The sequence below is a fragment of the Somniosus microcephalus genome, chromosome 1 (assembly GCF_052327205.1).
Source record: "Somniosus microcephalus isolate GS21.2 chromosome 1, FLI_Smic_1.0, whole genome shotgun sequence".
In the NCBI taxonomy this organism is placed as follows: Eukaryota; Metazoa; Chordata; class Chondrichthyes; order Squaliformes; family Somniosidae; genus Somniosus; species Somniosus microcephalus.
Window position 1 is genome coordinate 218688618 of NC_140987.1, and position 21865 is coordinate 218710482.

General features: G+C 47.6%; 1 protein-coding gene across 5 annotated transcripts in view; it reads left to right on the plus strand.

Moving 5' to 3' along the window:
- arhgef28a (Rho guanine nucleotide exchange factor (GEF) 28a) overlaps positions 1 to 21865 on the plus strand; it is a 678106-nt gene that overhangs the window by 468806 nt on the left and 187435 nt on the right. For all 5 annotated transcript variants that reach the window (XM_085990347.1, XM_085990327.1, XM_085990336.1 and 2 more), the window contains one exon: positions 18399 to 18490. In XM_085990347.1, coding sequence (XP_085846473.1) covers positions 18399 to 18490 — 92 coding nt within the window. The remainder of the gene's footprint in view (positions 1 to 18398; positions 18491 to 21865) is intronic.

A 21865-nucleotide genomic window follows, 5' to 3' on the forward strand; every position in this document is an offset into this window, starting at 1 on the left:
AGTACCCGGTCCCTGCTTTCTCCCCATACCCCTTGATTCCTTTAGCCTTAAGAAATATATCCAACTCCTTCTTGAATATATTTAATGAACTGGCCTCCACCGCCTTCTGTGGTAGAGTGTTCCACAGGTTCACCACTCTCTGGGTGAAGAAATTCCTCCTCATTTCTGTCCTAAATGGCCTACCCTTTATCCTTAGGCTGTGTCCCCTGGTTCTGGACTCCCCGACCATCGGGAACATCCTTCCTGCATCTAGTCTGTCCAGTCCTGTCAGAATTTTATAAGTTTCAATGAGATCACCTCTCATTCTTCTAAACTCCAGTGAGTACAAGTCCAATCGACCCAATCTCTCCTCATACGTCATTCCTGCCATCCCAGGTATCAGCCTGGTGAATCTTCGCTGAACTCCTTCCATGGCAAGAACATCCTTACTCAGATAAGGCGACCAAAACTGCACACAATACTCAAGATGTGGTCTCACCAAGGCCCTGTACAACTGCAGCAAGACATCCTTGTTCCTGTACTCAAACCCTCTTGCTACGAAGGCCAACATACCATTTGCCTTCTTAACCGCCTGCTGCACCTGCATGCTTACCTTCAGCGACTGGTGCACAAGGACACCCAGGTCTCGTTGCACTTCCCCTTCTCCCAATCTATTGCCACTTAGATAATAATCTGCCTTCCTGTTTTTGCCACCAAAGTGGATAGCCTCACATTTATCCACGTTATATTGCATCTGCCATGTTTCTGCCCAATCACCCAACCTGTCCAAATCATCCTGGAGTTTCTCGACATCCTCCTCACAGCACACACGCCCACCCAGCTTTGTGTCGTCTGCAAATTTGGAGATATTACATCTAGTTCCCTTGTCCAGCTCATTTTATATATATATTGTGAATAGCTGGGGTCCAAGGACCGATCCCTGCGGTTCCCCACTAGTCATTGCCTGCCATTTGGAAAAAGGCCCGTTTATTCCAACTCTTTGCTTTCTGTCTGCCAACCAGTTCTCTATCCAAGTCAATACCTTGCCCCCAATCCCATGTGCCTTAACTTTACATGCTAATCTCTTATGCGGGACCTTATCGAAGGCCTTCTGAAACTCCAGATACACCACATCCACTGGTTCTCCCTTATCTATTTTACCAGTTACATCCTCAAAAAATTCCAGTAGATTAGTCAAGCACGATTTACCTTTTGTGAATCCATGTTGACTTTGTCCGATCCTGTCACTGTTTTCCAAGTGCTCTGCTATTACATCTTTTATAATGGACTCTAGCATTTCCCCCACTACCGATGTCAGGTTTACCGGTCTGTAATACTTAAACTTAACAATATAAACTTACATTACCTAAACTATGTACATCCGCCGCCCGTCTCCGGGTGGCCAGGCTAATTCCTGGTTGGACTGTGGCACACCGCTTCCCCCGGCGTGGCCGCACCGTCCTTCACTGTTGGTCCCTCGCCGCCCGTGGCGGCTAGCTGGGGACCTCTGTCCTTTGACTTCCCCCTGACTCGGGAGGCTGTCCCTTTGAACTGGGGAGCTGGTGACCATGGCTTTCTTGGCTGGGGCGTCCGTGGGGACCTTCTAGGGACTTTGGCGGGTGGGGCTTTCTTGGCCGATGGGCCTTTAACTCGGACCGCTGTCCCCTCCGGTGCAGCCTCTGGGCTAACCACTGCCGCTGGCCGGGGATCTTCTTCCTTCGGCTTGACCTCTCCCGAACCTGGGCTAGGGGCAGGTAACTCTTCGCAGCCTGTTGCTGTAGGCTGAGAGTCTCCGTCCCCAGGTCCCAAAACTGGGTCCGGGACAGGGTCTTCGCCCTCGGGTCCCTCCTCCTCTACACCTGGGTTACGGGTGGGGTCTTCATCCTCAGGTCCCTCCTCGTCTGGATCCCAGAAGAGTGGGGGAGTGTCCCAATCGATGGGCAGAATGGCCCCTCCCTTTAAGCAAGCCACAGCGCCTGCCTGTGCAGCCTGTGAACTCGCTCCTGCTGCAGGCTGAGGATTTTTATCCTCAGACCTTACCCCAACTGGCTGTTTTCCCCTTTCAGGTTGAAACAGCTTGCACTGGTTGATATGAAACCATTTGGTACGCCGGGGCATCTTAACGGCGTATACCATGGGGCTGGCTTTATCTATATTGTTGTAGGGCCCCATGTACAATGGTTCCAAACTTCCTACTCGGGCATAGTTCCTCACCATGACCTGGTCTCCTACCTCCCACTCGTGGTGCTTTCGGGGTTCGAGCAGCAATCGGTTACTCCGATGCTGCCTTCCCATGTTCCCAGCCGCCTGCTCGTGGACCTGTTTAAGGTGCTCAAAGAGGTTTCAGGCGAACCTGTCCCGGTTTACCTCCCTGAGCTGACCTTCCGTGAGCATCAGGGCTAGTACATGGGTGGGGGTCCGCATAACCCTGCCAGTCATCAGCTCCTATGGGGAGTGCCCCGTGCTTTTCGACTGGCTGGCCCGGATCCCCATCAGAAGCAACGGTAGGACCTCGGCCCATTTACGGGGCGAGTCCACCGTCTCCTTCCTCAATCTTTCCTTTAGGGTCCTATTCATTCTTTCCACAATCCCTGAGAACTGTGGGTTGTGGGCCACGTGCCACTTCCCCTCAATGCCTAGCACCATAAGGGTATTCTGCATCACCTGTCCGGTGAAGTGACTCCCTTGGTCGGACTCCACATACTGTGGTAGTCCCCACCACAAGAACACTCCCCGGACCAGGATCCTGGCAGTACCCAGAGCTGTGGCTGTTCTGCAGGGGAAGGCCTCTACCCATTTGGTAAACACGTCCACCAGGACTAGGCAGTACTTATAGCCTCCCTGGGCGGTGGGCAGAGGCCCGATGTAGTCGACCTGTATCGACTGCCATGGTCCCTCTACCCTCCTGATGTGTCCCATAGGTACCTTCCTTTTGTGGGGGTCGGGGTTATTCGCAGCACACACAAGACAGCCTGCACAGAACTCGCGGACATCCTCACTGAGTCCCGGTCACCATCCCGCCTGTTCCACCCGCTGCCAGGTGGTCTCAGGCCCGGGGTGTCCCGCTCCTGGACCCTCATGGGCCAGTTGAAGGAATTCCCTCCGGTGCTGCTGCGGCACAACCCACTGTTCCCCCCGGAACAGCATGCCCTCTTTCACGGAGAGGGTTGCTGTGCCGTACGGACCCTCTACACTTTTTCCCTCAGTCACTGCACCAAGGACTGCCTTGAGGATGGGTTCTTGGGCTTGGACCATCTTAAGGTCCGGGGCTAACACTACCCCTACACTCCCTTGAGTCCCGTCCCTCCCTCTGACTGCTGCCATGGGTCTGGACCCAAATGGGTCCCAGAAAGTGCCGGTGCGGGCACCCTCCTTGGCGAGCATGTCAGCCTGCTGGTTGCCCTGGCTGCGGGGCTCTGTGGAGGAATGGGCCTTCACCTTGTGGATGAAAACCTCCCCTTCCTCCCCCACTGCGGCTAGGATCTTTTCCAGCAGGGGTTTTACTGTGAGGGGTCTCCCGTCAGCGGAGGTGTATCCGCAGCGAGACCAGATGGCCAGGTACTCCGTACACGAATTGCACATGAACATGCTGTCCGAGCAAATCATGTAGGGGGTGGGGAAGATTTCGGGGTGTGTAACAACGTACACCACCACGGACAGTTCAGCCTGCTGGGTGCTCATGGTGCTGGGGAGCTTAATCGCCAGGGCAATGTTCGCCACTGGGTCATAAACTCCACACCCCGTGAGACGCTCGCCAGCACATACCGTGCTGGAACCGCCTACATAGATCTCGCGGCCCGTGGGATGTATCCCGGCCCGTAAACCTATGTTCACTTCCCAAACCCCTTCAATGGAACACCGGTGGGCTGTTCCAGGATATACCAGGTTGGCTGTGAGTTTTGGCTCGCAGAGACCCTTCACTCTAAGATCCATCTGTGAGAGGAGCAAGGTCCAGTGGGCAATGCGGGCACTGCTCACTGTTTCATCCTTGACCCTCCCATCCAGAAGCATCTGGGTGGGTGTGTGATGGGTGAGGAGGGTGATGGGAGAGGTGCCTGTGAAGATCAGCGATCTTTTCACAGCCCAATATGTGGCCAAGAGGTGCCGCTTATAGTTGGAGTAGCTCCTCTCCAGATCCGTGAGTATCGGGGAGGAGTAGACCGCCGGCCGTGCCGCTCTTGGAGCAGCAAAGCACTCAGGCTGTCCCTGCTGGCTGCTAACGCCACGAAAAACTCTTTCCCCCCCATCTATGGCCCCTAGAGCTGGTGCGGCCTGCAAGTCCTTTTTGAGCTTGACGAATGCTGCCTGGCAACCCTCATCCCAAAGCCACTCCGCTCCCTTGTGTAGGAGTCGGAGCAGAGGGGCTGCGGTGGCTGCATAGTCCTCAATAAAGTCTCTGCAGTACCTGGTTAGCCCTAGAAACGACCTCACACCCGTTACTGTGTTGGGGACTGGTAACTCTTGTACCGCCTCCCTCCTAGCCTTATCTATGGCCCTTTCTCCAGCGCGGACGGTCAGACCCAGGAATGTTACCTCCTGCTGGCCGATCTGCGCTTTCTTTGGGTTTACCTTAAAACCCTTTTGCCCTAGCAGCTCGAGCAGTTCGGCCAATAGTGGGCCATGCTCCTCTTTCGAATCAGTGAACAGGAGCAGGTCATCCACATATTGGACCAACTGTCTGGGCTGGCTAAAATCCTTTAAACTGTTTGCCATGCACTGATGGAAAATGCTGGGTCTGTTGTGGAAGCCCTGAGGCAAGCAGTTCCACATGTACTGTTGCCCTTTAAACGTGAAGGCAAACTTGTACGGATCCTCCCTCCTTAAAGGGATGGACCAAAACCCGTTGGAAATATCCAGCACCGTGAAAGTGGTCGCGGATGCTGGAATACTCCCTATCAGGTCGGCAACTGCTGCTACCGTGGGTGCACAGGCTGGGATGTTACTGTTGAGCACTCGATAGTCCACCGTGGCTCTCCAGGAATTGTCCGGCTTTCTAACCGGCGACAATGGAGAGTTTACGTGGGTGGCTATCGGCCTCAGAACTCCCTGCTGTACTAACGAGGACATGGCTGCTTCCATGTCTGGCTCCGCTTCCCTGGGGAAGTTATACTGTTTCCGTGGTCGGGCCATGGGGTCCACGTCTACGCTGACCTCAAACCCGTTGACCCTACCGCAGTCGTGTTTGTGTGTGGCAAATGTGGCCAGGTGGGCCTGCACAAATGCCTGGAACTCCTGTGGGGTGTTGCTGACCATAAGCTCGAGGTTATAACCCTCTTTGGGCTTCATGGTGCACAGGGTCCCCTTCCCTTCCTTTCCCGGGATCACTACTACCTCTCCGTTCTTTACTTTACCTGCCCCCCATAGGCAATGATTTCTCAAATCTACTAGGATCCCATGGCCTACAATAAAGTCGGCCCCGAGGACCCCTCTTCCACCCTCCACTTCCCATTTCATCAGGACACAGGTCCACTTGGAACGGAGTGATCCTAACCGAATGGCGAGCAGGATGGAAAACGAGCCAGCCTGTTCTTTGCCTGTGAACCCCGACAGACTGTATGGGACCCCGTTAGATAGAGGCGAGGTGGTGGGGTTAGCTGAGTAGACCACGGTGCATGATGCCCCCGTGTCCAACAGATAGGACCCCGTCACCTTTTCTACCTCCATCTCCAAGAGGGGTCTTTTCCATTCATCATACCGGAGAGAACACAGGTAAACGGGCTGCTCTGGCTCTAGCCAGGGCTGTTGGTTGGATGGGGCTGACGGGGTCAGAGCACCGGTAGCGGCTGCTACTCTCCCCTGGCCAGTCAATAAGGACCTCATGGTGTCCAAAAGTGACTCGACCTCTGCGGGAGCGATTCCTGCCCCCGCCTTTTGGGCTGGGGCTGTGGAATTCTTTCCCTTGTTATCTTTCCAAGGGTTTTTGCACTCCTTCCGCCAGTGACCATCCTTCCCGCACCCGTAACAATTCGTCTTTGTGTTGGGGAGGTTATTCCCTTCCTGCTGCCACTCTTTCCTGCCCGGTCCGGGTTTTACCTCATGCACCTTCCCCTTGGGTGGGTGTGCATCGGTTCCCCTACCGTTTTTATAGGCTAGAGTCAACTGTCTAATCACCGTAAGTTCGGTGGTCTGGGGGTTCTTGGGGTCGAACCAGACTTCTGCCTTGGCCCGGACCTGTGGCAAGCTGTTCGCCACCAAGCAACGGAGCCAATGGGCCGGGGATCCCCATTCAGGAACCCCCGGTTTGGCGCCCCCGGACAGGCCTTCCAGTACACCGGCCATAACCGGTCCGCGAAAGCCTGCGGGGTTTCCCCTGCGAGCTGGACCGTCTTCTCCACACGGGAGAAAGGACTTCCCTCATTCATCCCCATGGCCTCCAGAACTGCATCCCTGAGCTCCTCATACCCGCTGTGCCCCCTCTTACACTCATCAGAGAGGGATTGGAGGAGACTACTCTCCAGGGAGAATAGCAGCATCTTTGCCTGCTCAGCGCCATCGCAGTCGTTGACGCTGGCTGCCTGCTCTATGTCCCTGAAGTGGATCAAGGGGTCTCCCTTTTTGGACAGCTTCGGGATATGGTTGACCATAGCCCTAAGCTGTTGGGTGCTATAGGGTAATATGATCTGGTTTTGGAGGGGTCCCTCATCGTCGCCATTGACGGGTGGGCCGAACCGCCGATGCCGTGCTCGGCACATCGGTCCCGGCTCCGACCTCTCCGGCGGGGGTTGCTCCACCTCCGCTCCCACCTCTGGCTCCACCCCCCCTTGCTGCCAAACCTCGCTGAAACTTGGCACTACGGGTGGTGGTCGTGAGGTCTCCTGTCCCTCAACCGGGTCGTCCCTGGGCACTACCGGTGACGTTGGAACTGTCCTGCCCTCGTTCCCCATAAAATCCGCCTGACCTGCCTTTGGGCTTATGAGGCATACCATGCCTTTTGCCCTCCGGAGGGCCCGGCTCAGATTTTCTATCCGCTCTTTACAGGGGCCGTAGTCTGCCTCCTCAAACCCCTGTTCGCTCGCTAGCTTGTAAGCTGTCTTTACCTCCTGTACTTTCTCTTCCTGTTCCCTAATCTGCCTTGCAAGCGGGCGTTCTTCTCCCGCAACCTTAACTCATTTCCCTTGGCCTCGGTGACTTGGCACCGTAAGTATTCCAACTGGGCCTTGTGTTCTCCCATTAAATGCACTCTCTCCTGATTCAAGGCCTGCAAAGCTACCAATAACTTCTCCCCTACTAGAGCCTTATCCTAGATCTCCAGGGCTGACTCCTTTAACTCGACTGCCTGTGCTGCAACGAGCCTGTCCAAAAGCTGGACCTGCTTTTTGAAACACATCAGCCAAACTGCCTTCTCTAAGGACTTCTTGTGTTCCTTTCCCTCTGTCCACTTAGCTGCTGCATCTACCGGACGCCCAGCCCTTAACAGAGTGGTGATCCACTTCTTCGTGATATTCACCTTACTAAACACATAATCAGAAATCCTTTCCTCCATCATGGTTTGCTCATCCGAACCATTGTTTACTGTATCACAACCCTGTTGCTGGTGTCCTGCTGCGGTCGCCATTTTCTGTAGGGGGTGGCGGGTGGCGCGTGCGCCCAGCCAGTTATGCCCCTGACTGCTTGTGAGCGGTTCGAATTGCTCCCATGCCCCTGGGTTCTAGACACCGGACTCAGGTACAGGCGGCGATACAGGAAAAACTCGAGTAGACAAGTGGTTTGGTGTAAGAAAACCAAGATTTTATTAAAACAGAAACGAAAACACAGTCTTATGAGAAATTACTGGTAGAAAAATTACAGGCATATAACAATAATTATTATACTTATACAGGGAATGGGGAACACACGGCACATCGAGGGAAAAACAACTACTTTAACTTATCACACCCCTATACCTAACTAGATTAAGCTATGAGGGGCCAGGAATTCATGCTCACCAATCCAAAGACCAGCCTGTTGTTTTAGCAATTGCGAGTTTTGAGGTCTGGTCTCTTGTCCTTTGGGGTACTCCGTCGCCAAGTGGTCTCAGGGCGCGTGCTGGAGCTGTTGCTGTGACACACCTTTCTTCTCCTCAGCTACCGTCGTCGTCTCGTCGCGATGGATTCTCTTCTTCTTCTCCCTTGGGCGGTCGTTGGCAGTAACGTTACGTCAGCGAGACGGTTGGCAGTCTTCACTGCTTAGATTTTCCTACCCATTCTTGGAACGCCGGTATATTCGTTATGGTGTGGACACCTGCGTTTAACGCCAGCTCATTTGCAGTGTTCAACTAGCCAACTTAGTCTCACTGTCCTTAAATATTTTCTTCCCCCAAGCGCCAGCTTATAACTCGGCGCTCGGTCTTAATTAATGCGTCTTCTGCTGCCCTTCTCTGCTCTTTGTCGGGTCTACCTTACTCTTTGTCTCGGTTTGTTTTGCCTTGTTTCCTCTGCCCTCTCTCGTGGCCCGGGTGTCCTGGGTGACTTTGGACTCGGGTCTCGTTCCCCTCTCCCGCGTTTGGTATGGATGTCCTTGGTTGCTTACACAATGCGAGAAGAGAACCCGCCATGAGGCCAGGGCACAAGTACGGGCGGCAGCAGCCCAAGGCCCGACAAGAGGTCAGAGTCCAGCAGCCAGCAAGAGAGCCAGATTGTTATGAGGGCCTACAATTATACTCTTTCCGATGGCCCTTATCTGCGCACCAAATCAGGTCAGTCCATTGTTTCACTTTTGGCGGGCTGTTTTAAATGATTATACCAATCTAAACTAACTAGCTTTAGATGGTCGTTTATCGCACCTAATGGCCTGATGTCCGAGTTGTATTGTCATTAATGCGTTTTAATCGGCCTGTCCAGCCTTGATGGCTTCCTTAAGCTGTTTCCGATTAGTTATGCGGACAAACTAATGGCCTCATGCTTAGACCTAACTGGGTTCATCTGTTCCAATTTGACGAAATGCATATTCAATGTTTGCCTAGCTGTCTGGTTCTTCAAACACAAAAGTCCTTTTCACAGAAATGCATTTTAAGTTTTGAGTTCCCAAAGCAGCCTGTTCTGTGCTGCAGAGTCCAAGCTTTTAAAATCTTACAGGCTTTTGGTGACGAGGTGCGGGCGCCATCTTTGGGTACCCTTTTAAAATTGTCCATCTGGTCCCTTTTATTAATAACCTTGGGGGAATGTGGAAATTTTGCGAATCTTACACCTGCAATTGTTTAAGTAATCCGATGTGGATCCGAAGGTCCAAGACAGAGTGGGGAAAAAGTGCTTCTGTACCATTTAGCCTGAGCAATTTGTGATCAAATACCTTCAGTTCAGTCGAATCAGACCACTGTTTACATAACTATTGGATCTGTGCTCTTTTGTGTTAGCATAAGAGGCCTAGAAATTCCCTACTTTACTGCCGACTGTTTAAACCGTTTTTCTGCAAAAAATGGCGGCCGCCTTGCTTCCGACGTGGAACATGACGGCCGTCATTTTGGTAACGTCGACGGCGCTACCATTGCCAGTGCTTGCCTCTCAATTTCAAATGTGCTGATTGTGATGTCAATCGGTGTGCAACACTTGATTTGATGCGATTTTGGACTTCACCGCACGCCATAATGCCCTCTCTTAACCACGCACGGAAGAATGTGCGTGTAGTAGTACTGCAGAGACGCACCTTAAAGGGACACACACACGTTTCAAGTAAGTTTCGATTTCAGCTTTTGGAGTTTAAAAAAAAATATTTTCTTTTCTTAGGCAGTCCCTCAGAACCAAGGATGACTTGCTTCCATATTAAAAATGAGTTCTCGGGTGACTGATAAGTCCAATGTGGGACCTACAGTCTCTGTCACAGGTGGGGCAGATGGTGGTTGAAGAGGCGGGTGGGTGGGGTGCTTGGGTTGACGTGCGCTCCTTGTGCTGCCTGCACTTGGCTTCCACTTGCTCCCGGCGAAGAGACTCAAGGTGTTTGGCGCCTTCCCGGATGCTTCTCCTCCACTTTGTGCGATCTTGGTCCAGGGATTCCCAGGTCTCGGTGGGGATGTTACACTTTTTCAAGGAGGCTTTGAGGGTGTCCTTGAAGCGTTTCCTCTGCCCTCCTGGGACTCTCTTGCCGTGCCGGAGCTCCGAGTAGAGTGCTTGTTTTGTGAGTCTCGTATCGGGCATGCGGACAATGTGACCCGCCCATCGGAGCTGATCGAGCGTGGTCAATGCTTCGATGCTGGGGATGTTGGCTTGAGCAAGAACACTGAGGTTGGTGCGCTATCCTGCCAATGGATTTGCAGGATCTTGCAGAGGCAGCGTTGGTGGTACCTCTCCAGTGTTTTGAGGTGCCTGCTGTACATGGTCCATGTCTCTGAGGCATACAGCAGGGCGGGTATCACTGCTGCTCTGTAGACCATGAGCTTAGTGCCGGGTTTGAGGTCCTGGCCTTCAAACACTCTCTTCCTCAGGCGACCGAAGGCTGCACTGGCACACTGAAGGCGGCGTTGGACTTCGTCGTCGATGTCTGCCCTTGCTGACAGTAGGCTCCCAAGGTATGGAAAGTGGTCCATGTTGGCCAAGGCCTTGTCGTGGATTTTAATAATTGGGGGGCAATACTGTGTGGCGGGGGCAGGTTGGTAGAGGACCTTTGTCTTACAGATGTTTAGTGTAAGGCCCATGCTCTCATACGCTTCGGCGAAGGTGTTGACGATGGTTTGGAGTTCGACCTCCGAGTGAGTGCAGACGCAAGCGTCATCTGCATACTGTAATTCGACGACAGAGGATGGAACGACCTATTCAACCTCCAAAAAATATTTTATTGAAGTAGTGGCTTGGTGCAATACATTTAAAAACTTGTTAAAGTGTGCAGGGAGTGCTGCTGGATGCTTGCAAGGCTTTGGATGGTAAAGGAACGCCTCTGAGAAGACAGAAAATGCTGGAAATACTCAGCAGGTCAGCAGCATCTGTGGAGAGAGAAACAGATTTAATGTTTCAGGTCAAGATGCTGCCTGACCTGCTGAGTATTTCCAGCATTTTCTGTTTTTATTTCAGATTTCCAGCATCCGCAGTATTTTGCCTCTGAGAAGACCACTTGCTGACAGTCCTGGGGACACATGGAGATGAAACAGTGGCAGCAAAGGGGACAAGCTACTCGCAGAGGGAAGAAGAGGAAGAAGCAGAAGAGGAGGGAAAGATGTAACCCAGAGAGCCACCTTTCTAGCGGGATATCCGGGATGGAATCATCCGCCTATGGTCCAGTGACCACAACCCCAATTCCCCTTTCAACATTAGTCCCACACCTTACCTTCCCTCTGTTACTGACCATCACAGCGTCCTCTTGGCCACAATGCTGAAGTAAAAGCCACCACAAAGCAAACTTTCCAATCCAACTTTATCCATCTATCCATCAAATATTATATCAAAAAATCAACTAATCACCCCTGTGCATTCCCTTAGTGACTGTTTTGCGTGTGCCTTTGCCTATCCTAGTGATGTCACAAAGGACTACCCAGTGGCTGTAGCATGGCTGGTGGAAGACTGCTGACTTTCAGTGGGGGGACACTGCAGGTGGCCTTGCAGGATGACTTTGAGGAGCTGGTGGCTGGGAGTGTGAAATCAAGTGACGGTGTTTCTTCTTCTTCGTCTTCGTCTTCCGCCTCGTCATCCTCCTCCGCATCGTCCTCCTCCGCATCGTCCTCCTCCTCCGCCTCGTCCTCCTCCACTTCCTGGATTTCTTGGGTGAAGAAAGGCACGAAAGCAAGCGCAGCATGCTTACACCACGCGCAGCTTGTACATGAGAAGAGATTGTGAGATGTGAGAAGGGGGATAACATAGGAGGATACCAGCATCTTGTATTCTTCAGCCCCGCCGCTGGCCAAGGGCTCAGCCAAACCCCTGCCAAGAATGGCCAGCATCATCTCCTCCAAGCGGGTGAGGTATGCCTCATGTTTGGTAGAGATTGTTGTTAGGTGAGTGATGGGTGGCGGGGGGGGGGTGGTGGGGGGAGAGGAGAGAGGGGTCGTGCATTGAGCAGTGTGTAAGGCTAGTGGTGCAGTTGGTAGGTGAAATGAAGAGTAGATTGCCTTTCAAAAGCTAGGCTTTATTAACCTTAAAAAACCAGCAAGTACATGTTGAGCACCCAGTCTCAACCAAACTGTAGAAAACTGAATTTAAGATGGCCACCACAGGTCACATGGAATCAACTAACCAATAAGTTTACAGCATATACCTCAAGGCAGGAAAACAGGCAACCAATTACAATGCTTCTTATAAAACAAGAATAATCACCACATTCACCCCTCCTTTTTAAAATATACTTCAACCTAGGTAGCCTTTACAGTTTACAATTAGTTATTTATGACTAGAGCAATACATGTATAATGCCTTCAACAATTTTAAAATTTTACTATTAAATTATTAATTATTTTAAAAGTCCATTTTTAATCGGTCGACCGGATATCTTGTTCGTGTCGACCTTCTTAACCTTGGTGAAATTCCTTGCCCTCCCACACCAGGAGACACAGAAATATCTTCTGCAGGAAGGCTATCAATATCCCGATTATCAACGGTTTCCGGATTGGAAGTCCCATTAGAAGGTAGACTGGGAGGGTCATGAACATCCATCGGGGGCAGACTAAGAGAATTGTAAGTGTCTGCAATAGGATTGGAAATGTTCGTAGTATCTGTGACGACATCAACATTATCTGAATTATGGCTATTGTTAATGTCCTCAGGAGAGGGCTGGCCACCACAAGGAGCTAAGTCTTTAACTGAAACCGTACTTTCTTTCCCATCTTGGAATCGAATGTGAGCATATTGGGAATTTGCCTCCAATAGCTCCACCTCCTCCACTAAAGGATCATACTTTGACAGTCTAACATGGCATCGGAGCAGCACAGGTCCCTGCATAGTAAGCCATGAAGGTACCGAATATCCCGTAGTGGATCTCCGCGGATTGTTGAGCCTTTCATGGGGGGTCACATTAGTAGCCGTTGAAAGCAATGACCTAATGGAATGCAGGGCATCAGGCAGTACCATTTCCCACTGTGTATTCTTAAGGTTCCGGGATGTCAAAGCCAACATAACTGCCTTCCAGATCACCCCATTGTATCGTTCGCACTGTCCATTACCCTGGGGATTATACGGGGTAGTTCTGCTAGTAGAAATTCCCCGACTCTGGAGGTATTCCTTCAACTGGGAAGACATAAAAGAACTTCCCTGATCCGAGTGGATATACGCGGGCATCCCAAAGATGACAAAAAGTTGAGTCAGACATTTGATAACTGTAGCGGCTGATACATCTGCACAAGGAAAAGCAAAAGGGAACCTTGAAAACTCATCCACAACAGTAAATATATATCGATTCTGAGTCGTTGAAGGAAGAGGCCCCTTAAAATCAACGCTCAGGCGTTCAAAGGGAGAAGTAGCCTTTATAAGATGAGCTCGTTGAGGCTTAAAGAAATTCGGTTTACACCGGGCGCAGACAGAGCATGACAAAGTCATCCGCTTGACGTCTTCCACTGAAAAGGGCAAATTCTTACTGCGTACGAAGTGTATCATCCTCGTAACACCAGGATGGCACAAGGCATTATGGAGATTAATAAGCGTATCTCCGTGAAGCACAGAACAATAAGCCCTCGACAGCGCATCAGCGGCAACATTATCCTTCCCCGGATGATAGACTATATCGAAATGGTAGCATGCCAACTTGATCCTCCACCTCATTATTTTATCATTCTTAATCTTTCTGAAATGTTTGACATCAAACATGAAGGACACAGATTTTTGGTCAGTTACTAACGTAAAATGTCGCCCAGATAAATAATGTCTCCATTTACGCAGTGCTTCTACTATTGCGTACGCCTCTTTCTCTATTGATGAATGTCTCTGCTCACTATTGCTCAGAGTACGTGAGAAAAAGGCCACAGGTCTTCCATTTTGGTTCAGGGTAGCCCCAATTGCAAAATCGGAAGCATCCGTCTCAATCACAAAGGGAACCTGCTCATCAATAGAATGCACAACTGCGCCAAGGATATCCTTTTTAAGATTATCAAAACACATCCTGGCCTCCCATGATAGAGGATATGTCGTAACCCAAATAAGGGGCCGGATCTTCTGCGAGAAGTTTGCAATCCAATTAGAATAATAAGAAAACAGTCCAACAACTCGTTGCAAGGCCTTAGAATTAGTAGGGCAAGGTAAATCAATCAGTGGTCGCAGCCGTTCTGGATCTGGTTTAATCTTGTTTCCCGAGATAATATACCCCAGTAAATTTACCTCGGTGGTCGAAAAGATACACTTCTCTTTATTGAAAGTTAAGCCAACTTTTTCCGCAACTTGAAGGAATCTTTCTAGATTAAAATCGTGCTCCACCCTTGATTTGCCACACACCGTGATGTCATCTAAATATGAAAAGGTGTCAGAGAGAGAGTTATCACTTATAAGAGCATCCATTGCCCGTTGAAAACAGGCGACACCGTTAGTAACACCGAATGGTACTCGGCAAAACTGGTACAGCTTTCCGCCAGCTTCAAAGGCCGTATATGGTTTATCCCTCTTAGCGATAGGAATCTGATGATAAGCACTCTTTAGGTCAATAGTGCTAAAAACCTTATATTGAGATACTTTATTAATAAGCTCATTAATCTTAGGCAGGGGGTACGCATCTAATTGAGTATACCTGTTAATAGTTTGAAAGTAGTCTATCACCATTCGCTTCTTATGTCTCTCATTAGTGGTGACAACTACCTGTGCCCGCCAGGGCGAAAAACTAGGTTCAATGATTCCTTCCGATAAAAGACGTTGAACTTCAGAATTAATAAATTCTTTATCCTGACTGCTATACCTTCTTGACTTGGTAGCAATTGGCTTACAGTCCGGCATCACATTGGAAAAAAGTGATAATGGAGAAATGAATAAAGAAGTTAATCCACAAATAGACAAAGGTGGCTTGGTTCCTCCGAAAGAAAGACTGAGGGACTCATGTAATTGAAGCACATCATGACCAATCAAAATGTCCGCACAGAGATTAGGCAGAACGGATAGGCATATATCAGTATACGTATTACCTAGGAGAATTAATTTCACAAGGCAACAACCAGCTACTTGTGAGGTGAGAGTCGTCTGAGCCATACACACCTGATAGGAAACAGGCGAAATTTTCAAACGCTTCTCCCTCACAAACTGAAGACTTATAAAGCTCTCAGTACTGCCCGTATCTATAAGGGCCTTCACTTCTAACCCATTAACTTGGGCCATAACTATAGCTTTGTTTAGGCCATGGGAAAAGGCGGCAGAAACTGATGCAATAAACGCCCTATCTAAAGGCTGAATGGTCGCAGAGGAGGCAACCGATTTGCAAACACGTGCGTAATGACCTCCCTTGCCGCATTTACTACACACAGCCTCCCGGGCAGGGGCCCGCAAAAATAACACTTCTGAATCCTAGAGGCAACAGCTGCCGAAGTAGAAACTATTTCGGAATCTGGTAAACCACTCCTATTAAATCCACGTAACTCCCTTTCATCCGGAACTGCTGAAACCACGGTCGCAGGCCGATCAAAAAGAGCATAAGAATCCGAACTTCTCTGAGCCAAATCCAATGTAGAGGCTTGCTCAAAAGCACTCTTAAGATCCAAGGTCTTATTTTCTAATAACCGCTGACGAATTGATCTAGACAGTAATCCATTAATAAATGCATCCCGTACCGACTCTTCCTTATGTTCTTCTGCAGACACGGCCTTATAATTACAGTTAGCACCAAGGCGCCGGAGTGCTTGTAAATAAGCATCCAAGGATTCTCCCGCCTGCTGCCTACGGGCAGATAAAAGGTATTGCAAATACCTCATTTTTGGGTTTAACAAAAAAAAATTCCAACGTAGCAATAGCCAATTCATAAGTTTCACAGTCCAAAATATACTTATCCACATCCGGAGCAATGTAGTTGATTAGTATATCCAACTTATTTAGAGATTGCTGATCCAACACACCCAAAAAGTTTTTAAATGTACGATACCAATGTTTCCATTGATCATCCACTCCTGCAGAATTAGGGTCAGCATTAAATCGTTCCGGTCGAAGATATCATTCCATTATAGCAAAAGGTTAATAAATTGAAATGAAGAGTAGATTGCCTTTCAAAAGCTAGGCTTTATTAACCTTAAAAAACCAGCAAGTACATGTTGAGCACCCAGTCTCAACCAAACTGTAGAAAACTGAATTTAAGATGGCCACCACAGGTCACATGGAATCAACTAACCAATAAGTTTACAGCATATATCTCAAGGCAGGAAAACAGGCAACCAATTACAATGCTTCTTATAAAACAAGAATAATCACCACAGTAGGAGATGGCTTTTGAAGATGCATTCACTGGTCTGAGATCTTTAAACTTCTTTGGTTACTGGAGCCAGGTCATGGGGGTGACACTGCTGGCAGTGACGGCCTTGGTGATCTGGTCCCACATCCTTCTTTCTGGAGGGCCTCCTGGCCCCCTGTGGGTAAATAACCTTTCTTCCACTTTTGAGCCCCTGCACAAAGCTGGAGTGCTGCGTGCGAGACCCTGGGTGCCCCTTCCCTGGCCTGTTGAGCCATTTGTGTTAGTGCTGAAGCACTTTTACCATTTTTTACATGCAGAAGGCAGTTCAACTTTAAGAGCTGAAGACTGTCTAATTTGGAATGACTTTTAATATTTTTTTTCAGAAGGCAATTGAGCTCTAAGGACTAGAGACTGCCTATTTTTAAAAGATTTTTTTTTCCCAGTGCACAGTATCCCTTTAAGGGTTTGAGACTGCTTTCTGAAATGACAGCCTTGCTTTAAGAAAAGGCAGCCTTGCTTCAGGGACGCTACGGCCACGCTACATTGGGCCTCCTGCTGAGCGCACAGCCTGTCCGCTGCAATCATTCAAATCAGCAGGCAGCACCAAAATAACGACGCTGCCTGCGATGTTTTTACGAGCGTGATCAAATCTCGCCCCGCGGTGACACCACCCGTTTTTGGACTTTGTCGAATTTCTAGGCTAGGGTCTTTTCACAGAAGAGACTTGATCTGCAAATTTGATCTGGTGTTAATGAGAGAAGATCCCTACCAAAGCTCTTTATTGGTAATTCCAAAGTTGTTAGAAAATGGCACATTCCAAAAATAAACATGCAAATCTGTCGCTATTACACGTCCTGCATATGTCTATACAGGCAGGTCACATAATTTTAAGCCAATATTATGAGGCTGATGTTTTGAGTTTGCGCCATAGGTGGGGAACCTCACCTACCAGGCACGCATCTTGGGAAATTACAGGCATGTTGCCTATGATTTTAATAGACAGAGAAATCGTCGTGATACATGCGGCCGACAGGAAAGAATCCCTCCCAGTGGGGCAAACACAGGAAATCAGCCCTGATGCAATGTTTCCCCATATGTGTGCGGGCGTGCATCGATCACGAGGTCCCGCTCAGGCTGCTCACCAGCTGTTGCCGCTGGAAAATATACCATGCATGCACGGCCATGCAGCAAATTTAAAGGGACCGTGCACAAAAAAAATTAAATTAGAGGGAACATTGCCCTGATGTGTTGTAAGTCCAGTATTCATGCTCTTGATAATTGTCCGGAGTCACTTGCTGGTAAATGCATTTTGTGTTTTGTGAGAACAGCATAAGGCTCGGCTGTGATGTCCCTCATAGAAAGAATAAATAGCTTGCTTTTATAGAATACTTGGTTATTTGCATGCCTCATGAAAAAAAATCACAGGTTAATGCTGGAACCTTTACATGTGGCTAATTACCTCAGAAGATTAAGTACATTTCGGAGAGTCCACAGCAACACAGATTGTACATGTTCTGTTGGAGCAGACGTAATGGGATGAATACAATTTTTGTTCTTCGTAGTTTTCTTTTCTTATGAATTCAAACCATTGTGATGATGTCAAAGCTCAACAACTAATTCATTAAATGGGAAAGCTCAATTATGATTATTTGTTATTTGCAAACAAGAAAATGACTCATGACATTGAGCCTGTAAGAAAACGTGATCGAGCTATGCCAATAGTTTACGGTAAATACACTGTCTGGTATACCAATATGTAATACAGAGCAAAAGGGTTGCTTATTTGTTTCATCTGATTTCGGCTGGGGCAACAGCTGGAGTGCTACAATTGGTTTCACAAGAGAGGAGAAAATACTCCAGAATTCCTGCTATACAGTGACGCCTGCTGGAAAGTGTACGTGTGGACCGTGGGAAAATAATACTAATAAATGCAGAAGCATTGAAGAAATACTAGTGCCCCATTTTGTGCTTATTGGGCAGTATCTGTGAGATTTCCAGCATTGATTTTTTTCAATTCAGCAACTTTAAAGATTTTTTAGCTATAATCATGTATTTTGAGGCACACCAGATGAGACCTGGCTACCGAATTGTGCATTGTAAGTGAAGGCTTGAATTATTGCTGCAGAAAAGTTTTTTTAACATGTCTTTTGTATTCTTTATTGTCATTGTTAAAGCTGTCCTGAGGAGGAGGAAGAACGACTAAATGAATATGAAGAGGACAAGCGTATTGCTGAGGCAAGAGCAGCCAGGACCCGAAAATTCCAAGGTACTTGCACATTAGTAGGGCTGTTCACTGTTCCCATTGTCTTGAGTATCAAGTGCTGTTTCAGGAAAACACTTGTCAATTTTCCAAAACAGAAAGCAATTTCTATAGAAGTACATAAAAACAGATTTATCTGAGTTGATTCAGAGTAGATGAGTTTGTCCAGACAGATGCTAAACTTCAACACTAAACACTGAACTTAAACTTCTGCCTATGCAAGAAAAAAAAGTTCACATTAAATCCATAAGACAGCATCTTAATTAATTTGACGAGTCATGCATTTCCACAAAAAAGGATGTGTTGTGGAGTTATAGAGACAACATTATGGTACTTTTCCCAAGTTCGTTATACCAACTACATACAGGAAACTTTCTTTTATCCGGCACGGACGGGACCGACGTGGTGCCGGTTCATCAAAAATTCCGATAACCGAACTCTATAGTAAAAGATAGGGAGAGCTGACAGCTCCGTATAAAGCAACAACCCTGTTGCTTAGCAACAACTGTAGAACAATGAACACAAGTTTCAAGCGTCTCTGTAGCTTAGCAACAGCTGCAGCCACACCCTTGCACAGCACAGATGGAAGAAGGCAAATAAATATGAAGTAAAACCTACTCCTGAATTTTGCCGGTTAACCGACATTTCCGGTTATTTAGGTGCCGGTAAATCGAAAGTTTCCTGTAAATGCTTTTCACATGCGGACTCCCAGCCAATGCGAGCCCCTGGGCAGAGAGACTGATTATAGGATGATACCAGAAGTTTTGAGAACATCGGTCGTCCTGTATGGGATCCTCTTTAATGAAGTCCTGGTAGGGAATAGGTTTCAGGTAAACTTTTGATGAAAGTCAATTTTTACAAAGTTGCATTGTCTCCATGATTTGGGCTTCTGAGTCACAATAATTTTGTAGATCTGCTCATATGGAGTTTTCTGCAGCTAAAGATCCCATGGCACTATTCAAAGAAGAGCAGGGGAGTTCTCCCCTGGCTGATATTTATCCCTCAACTAACATCACTAATACATACAGTATTATCTGGTCATTATCTGTTTTTGGAACTTTGCTCTGCACAAATTGGCTGTCATGTTTCCTACATGATTACACTTCAAAAGTATTTAATTGGCTGTAAAGTGCTTTGGGGCATCCTGAGGTTGTGAAAGGCGCTATATAAATGCAAGTCCATTCATTTTTTCAGGTACAGATTGACTTCAAATGTTCATCTACCAGATTTATGTAAAAGATATTAGCCATTTGTAGATAAATACAAAAACATTTTGTGTATTTTGCAATTGTTATAGTTGGGCTAACTATGGTTATACTTCGGTTTGGAGGTCAGGAAAAAAATGAAATAGGTTGCAATCTAAACTCCACAATGCAACCATCCATTTTTTCAAATTTGGTGCTGGCAGGACCGAGACCCACTTTGGGTGTATTTCCCCAATGCATTCCCCATCCCTGCTAGGCACACAGCAGTTGAGACATATGCCAGTATAACCTGGCAATGAAAGGTAGAATTAACCCCATCTACTAACCCCAATCATTTGTAACCATTGAATTCCCCTGTTCCAACTCTAGTATCCACAACAGTCCTGTTTTGTCTGCCTTTTGTGATATTGTGTTTGGATTTTATTTGTGTTGAGAGACAAATAGGCTTTCTTTGTAAGTTATTATCTCCTCTTCACCACCTTCTGAACACATGCAAATCAGGCAGAGAAGGTTTCCAAGAATAGCCTGAGGTGACTTTTTTATCTGATTATTTCCCTCTCTCCTTGTGGAGAAGTGCCTGGCCTCTGCTTGGCTCATTTCCCTGAATAGAGAGAGCTGGAATTGTAGCATATTGTTCCATAGCACAATGCATTTAGGATTCAGTATGAATTGGCATGCTTCTCATTGACTTAGATGGAAATTTGGCAAGAAAGATTTCAAACAAAATGACAATTCTCTTACTTGCGGTTGTGTATATACACACAAAATTCTGCGAGCGAACAGCACTGCTGGGAGCCAGCAATATTACCTTCTTTTCATATGTTTGTATATTCTTCATTTCCAACTTTCATACACCAAGAATATGGCCTAACTTGGGAAAATTGGTACATGCAGCAATTGGCATGTGACATGATCTCTATGAAATAAAAACAATCAGATCTATTTATAATATGTAATATATCTAAAAAATAATTCCAAGTTGCAGCATTCCAAAAGTATTTCTCCTCTAGGTGGTACTGTAAGCATAACGTTAAGTGACGGGGCCATCTAAAGAAAAATTAGCAACCAGCCTTAAGAACCATGCAGAAGAATTTTTTTAATTTAAAAAAAAGCTTATCTAAAAAATACAGAGCACATTAACAAATTCTGCAAAATACCTCACTTCATAAAGTAACCCGAAGGATGCCTGCAGCCAAATGAGGCTTTCAAAAGAGCAACGGCATGAGCGCATCAACAGATGACAGAACCGGCAAGTAAACTAACAGCAAAGAGTCATTAAAAGAAACATATAGGGCCAACATTTGCGATCGGAGGCTTCCTGTGAGTGGACGCCTCTGACCTGCAAAATTTCTATGAAAGTAACTGGTGGCCCAGGAAGAATGGCAGCTTGTGCTCCTGGGCCTCTCCGGGTCCACGCGGGCAGAGCCACGTATCCCAGGAGCGCCTGCGGTTCGTAGGCACTCCTGAGATCACGTGGGCTGGCTCAACCAATAAAAGAGAATCCCCATTCATACTTTTGACAGGTCCGTACGTACAGAACTGTCAAAAAATACACTAACACATGAAATAATTTTTTTAAATTACGTATTTAAAATTAATTAAAATGTCATTTAATTATTTTAAACATAAATTTGATTTTTGAAAAAAAAAAAAAAATGTTTTTACAGGGCTAAAAATAAACCTACCTTTTTAAAGAATATTTTTAATTTATAAATGAGTAATAACATTCTATTTTTCTATTTTTTTAAACTGTTATGCTGGTAAAAGCAGGCCTTACGCCCCCCCGCATAGGCACTTTTCTTGGGCATGCGGAGGATCTGTCAAGAGAATTCTTGACAGATCACAAGTGCCGGGTTTCAGCGCATGCCTAAACCCGGCACTTGCACGGCCCCTACAGGCACGTACACACCTCATGCACACCCGTAGGGGTCACAAAATACGGCCTATAATAACTGCAGGATTATCTGAAAAGAAAAATCTAAGAATTCATCAAAAAGATGAAAAATGAAAGGAAACCCATCCTGAATCAGCTGTGCACAGCTCTGAGAGCCGTTGCCAGAAACAGAAAACCCTTCTGCCATAATTGGAGCAAATGATCCGCAGCAGCAAGCTGAGGCAGTAAAAAGATGCAGCCTCAACCCGGACCACACTGAAGGAAAGATTGCATGATGCCCAA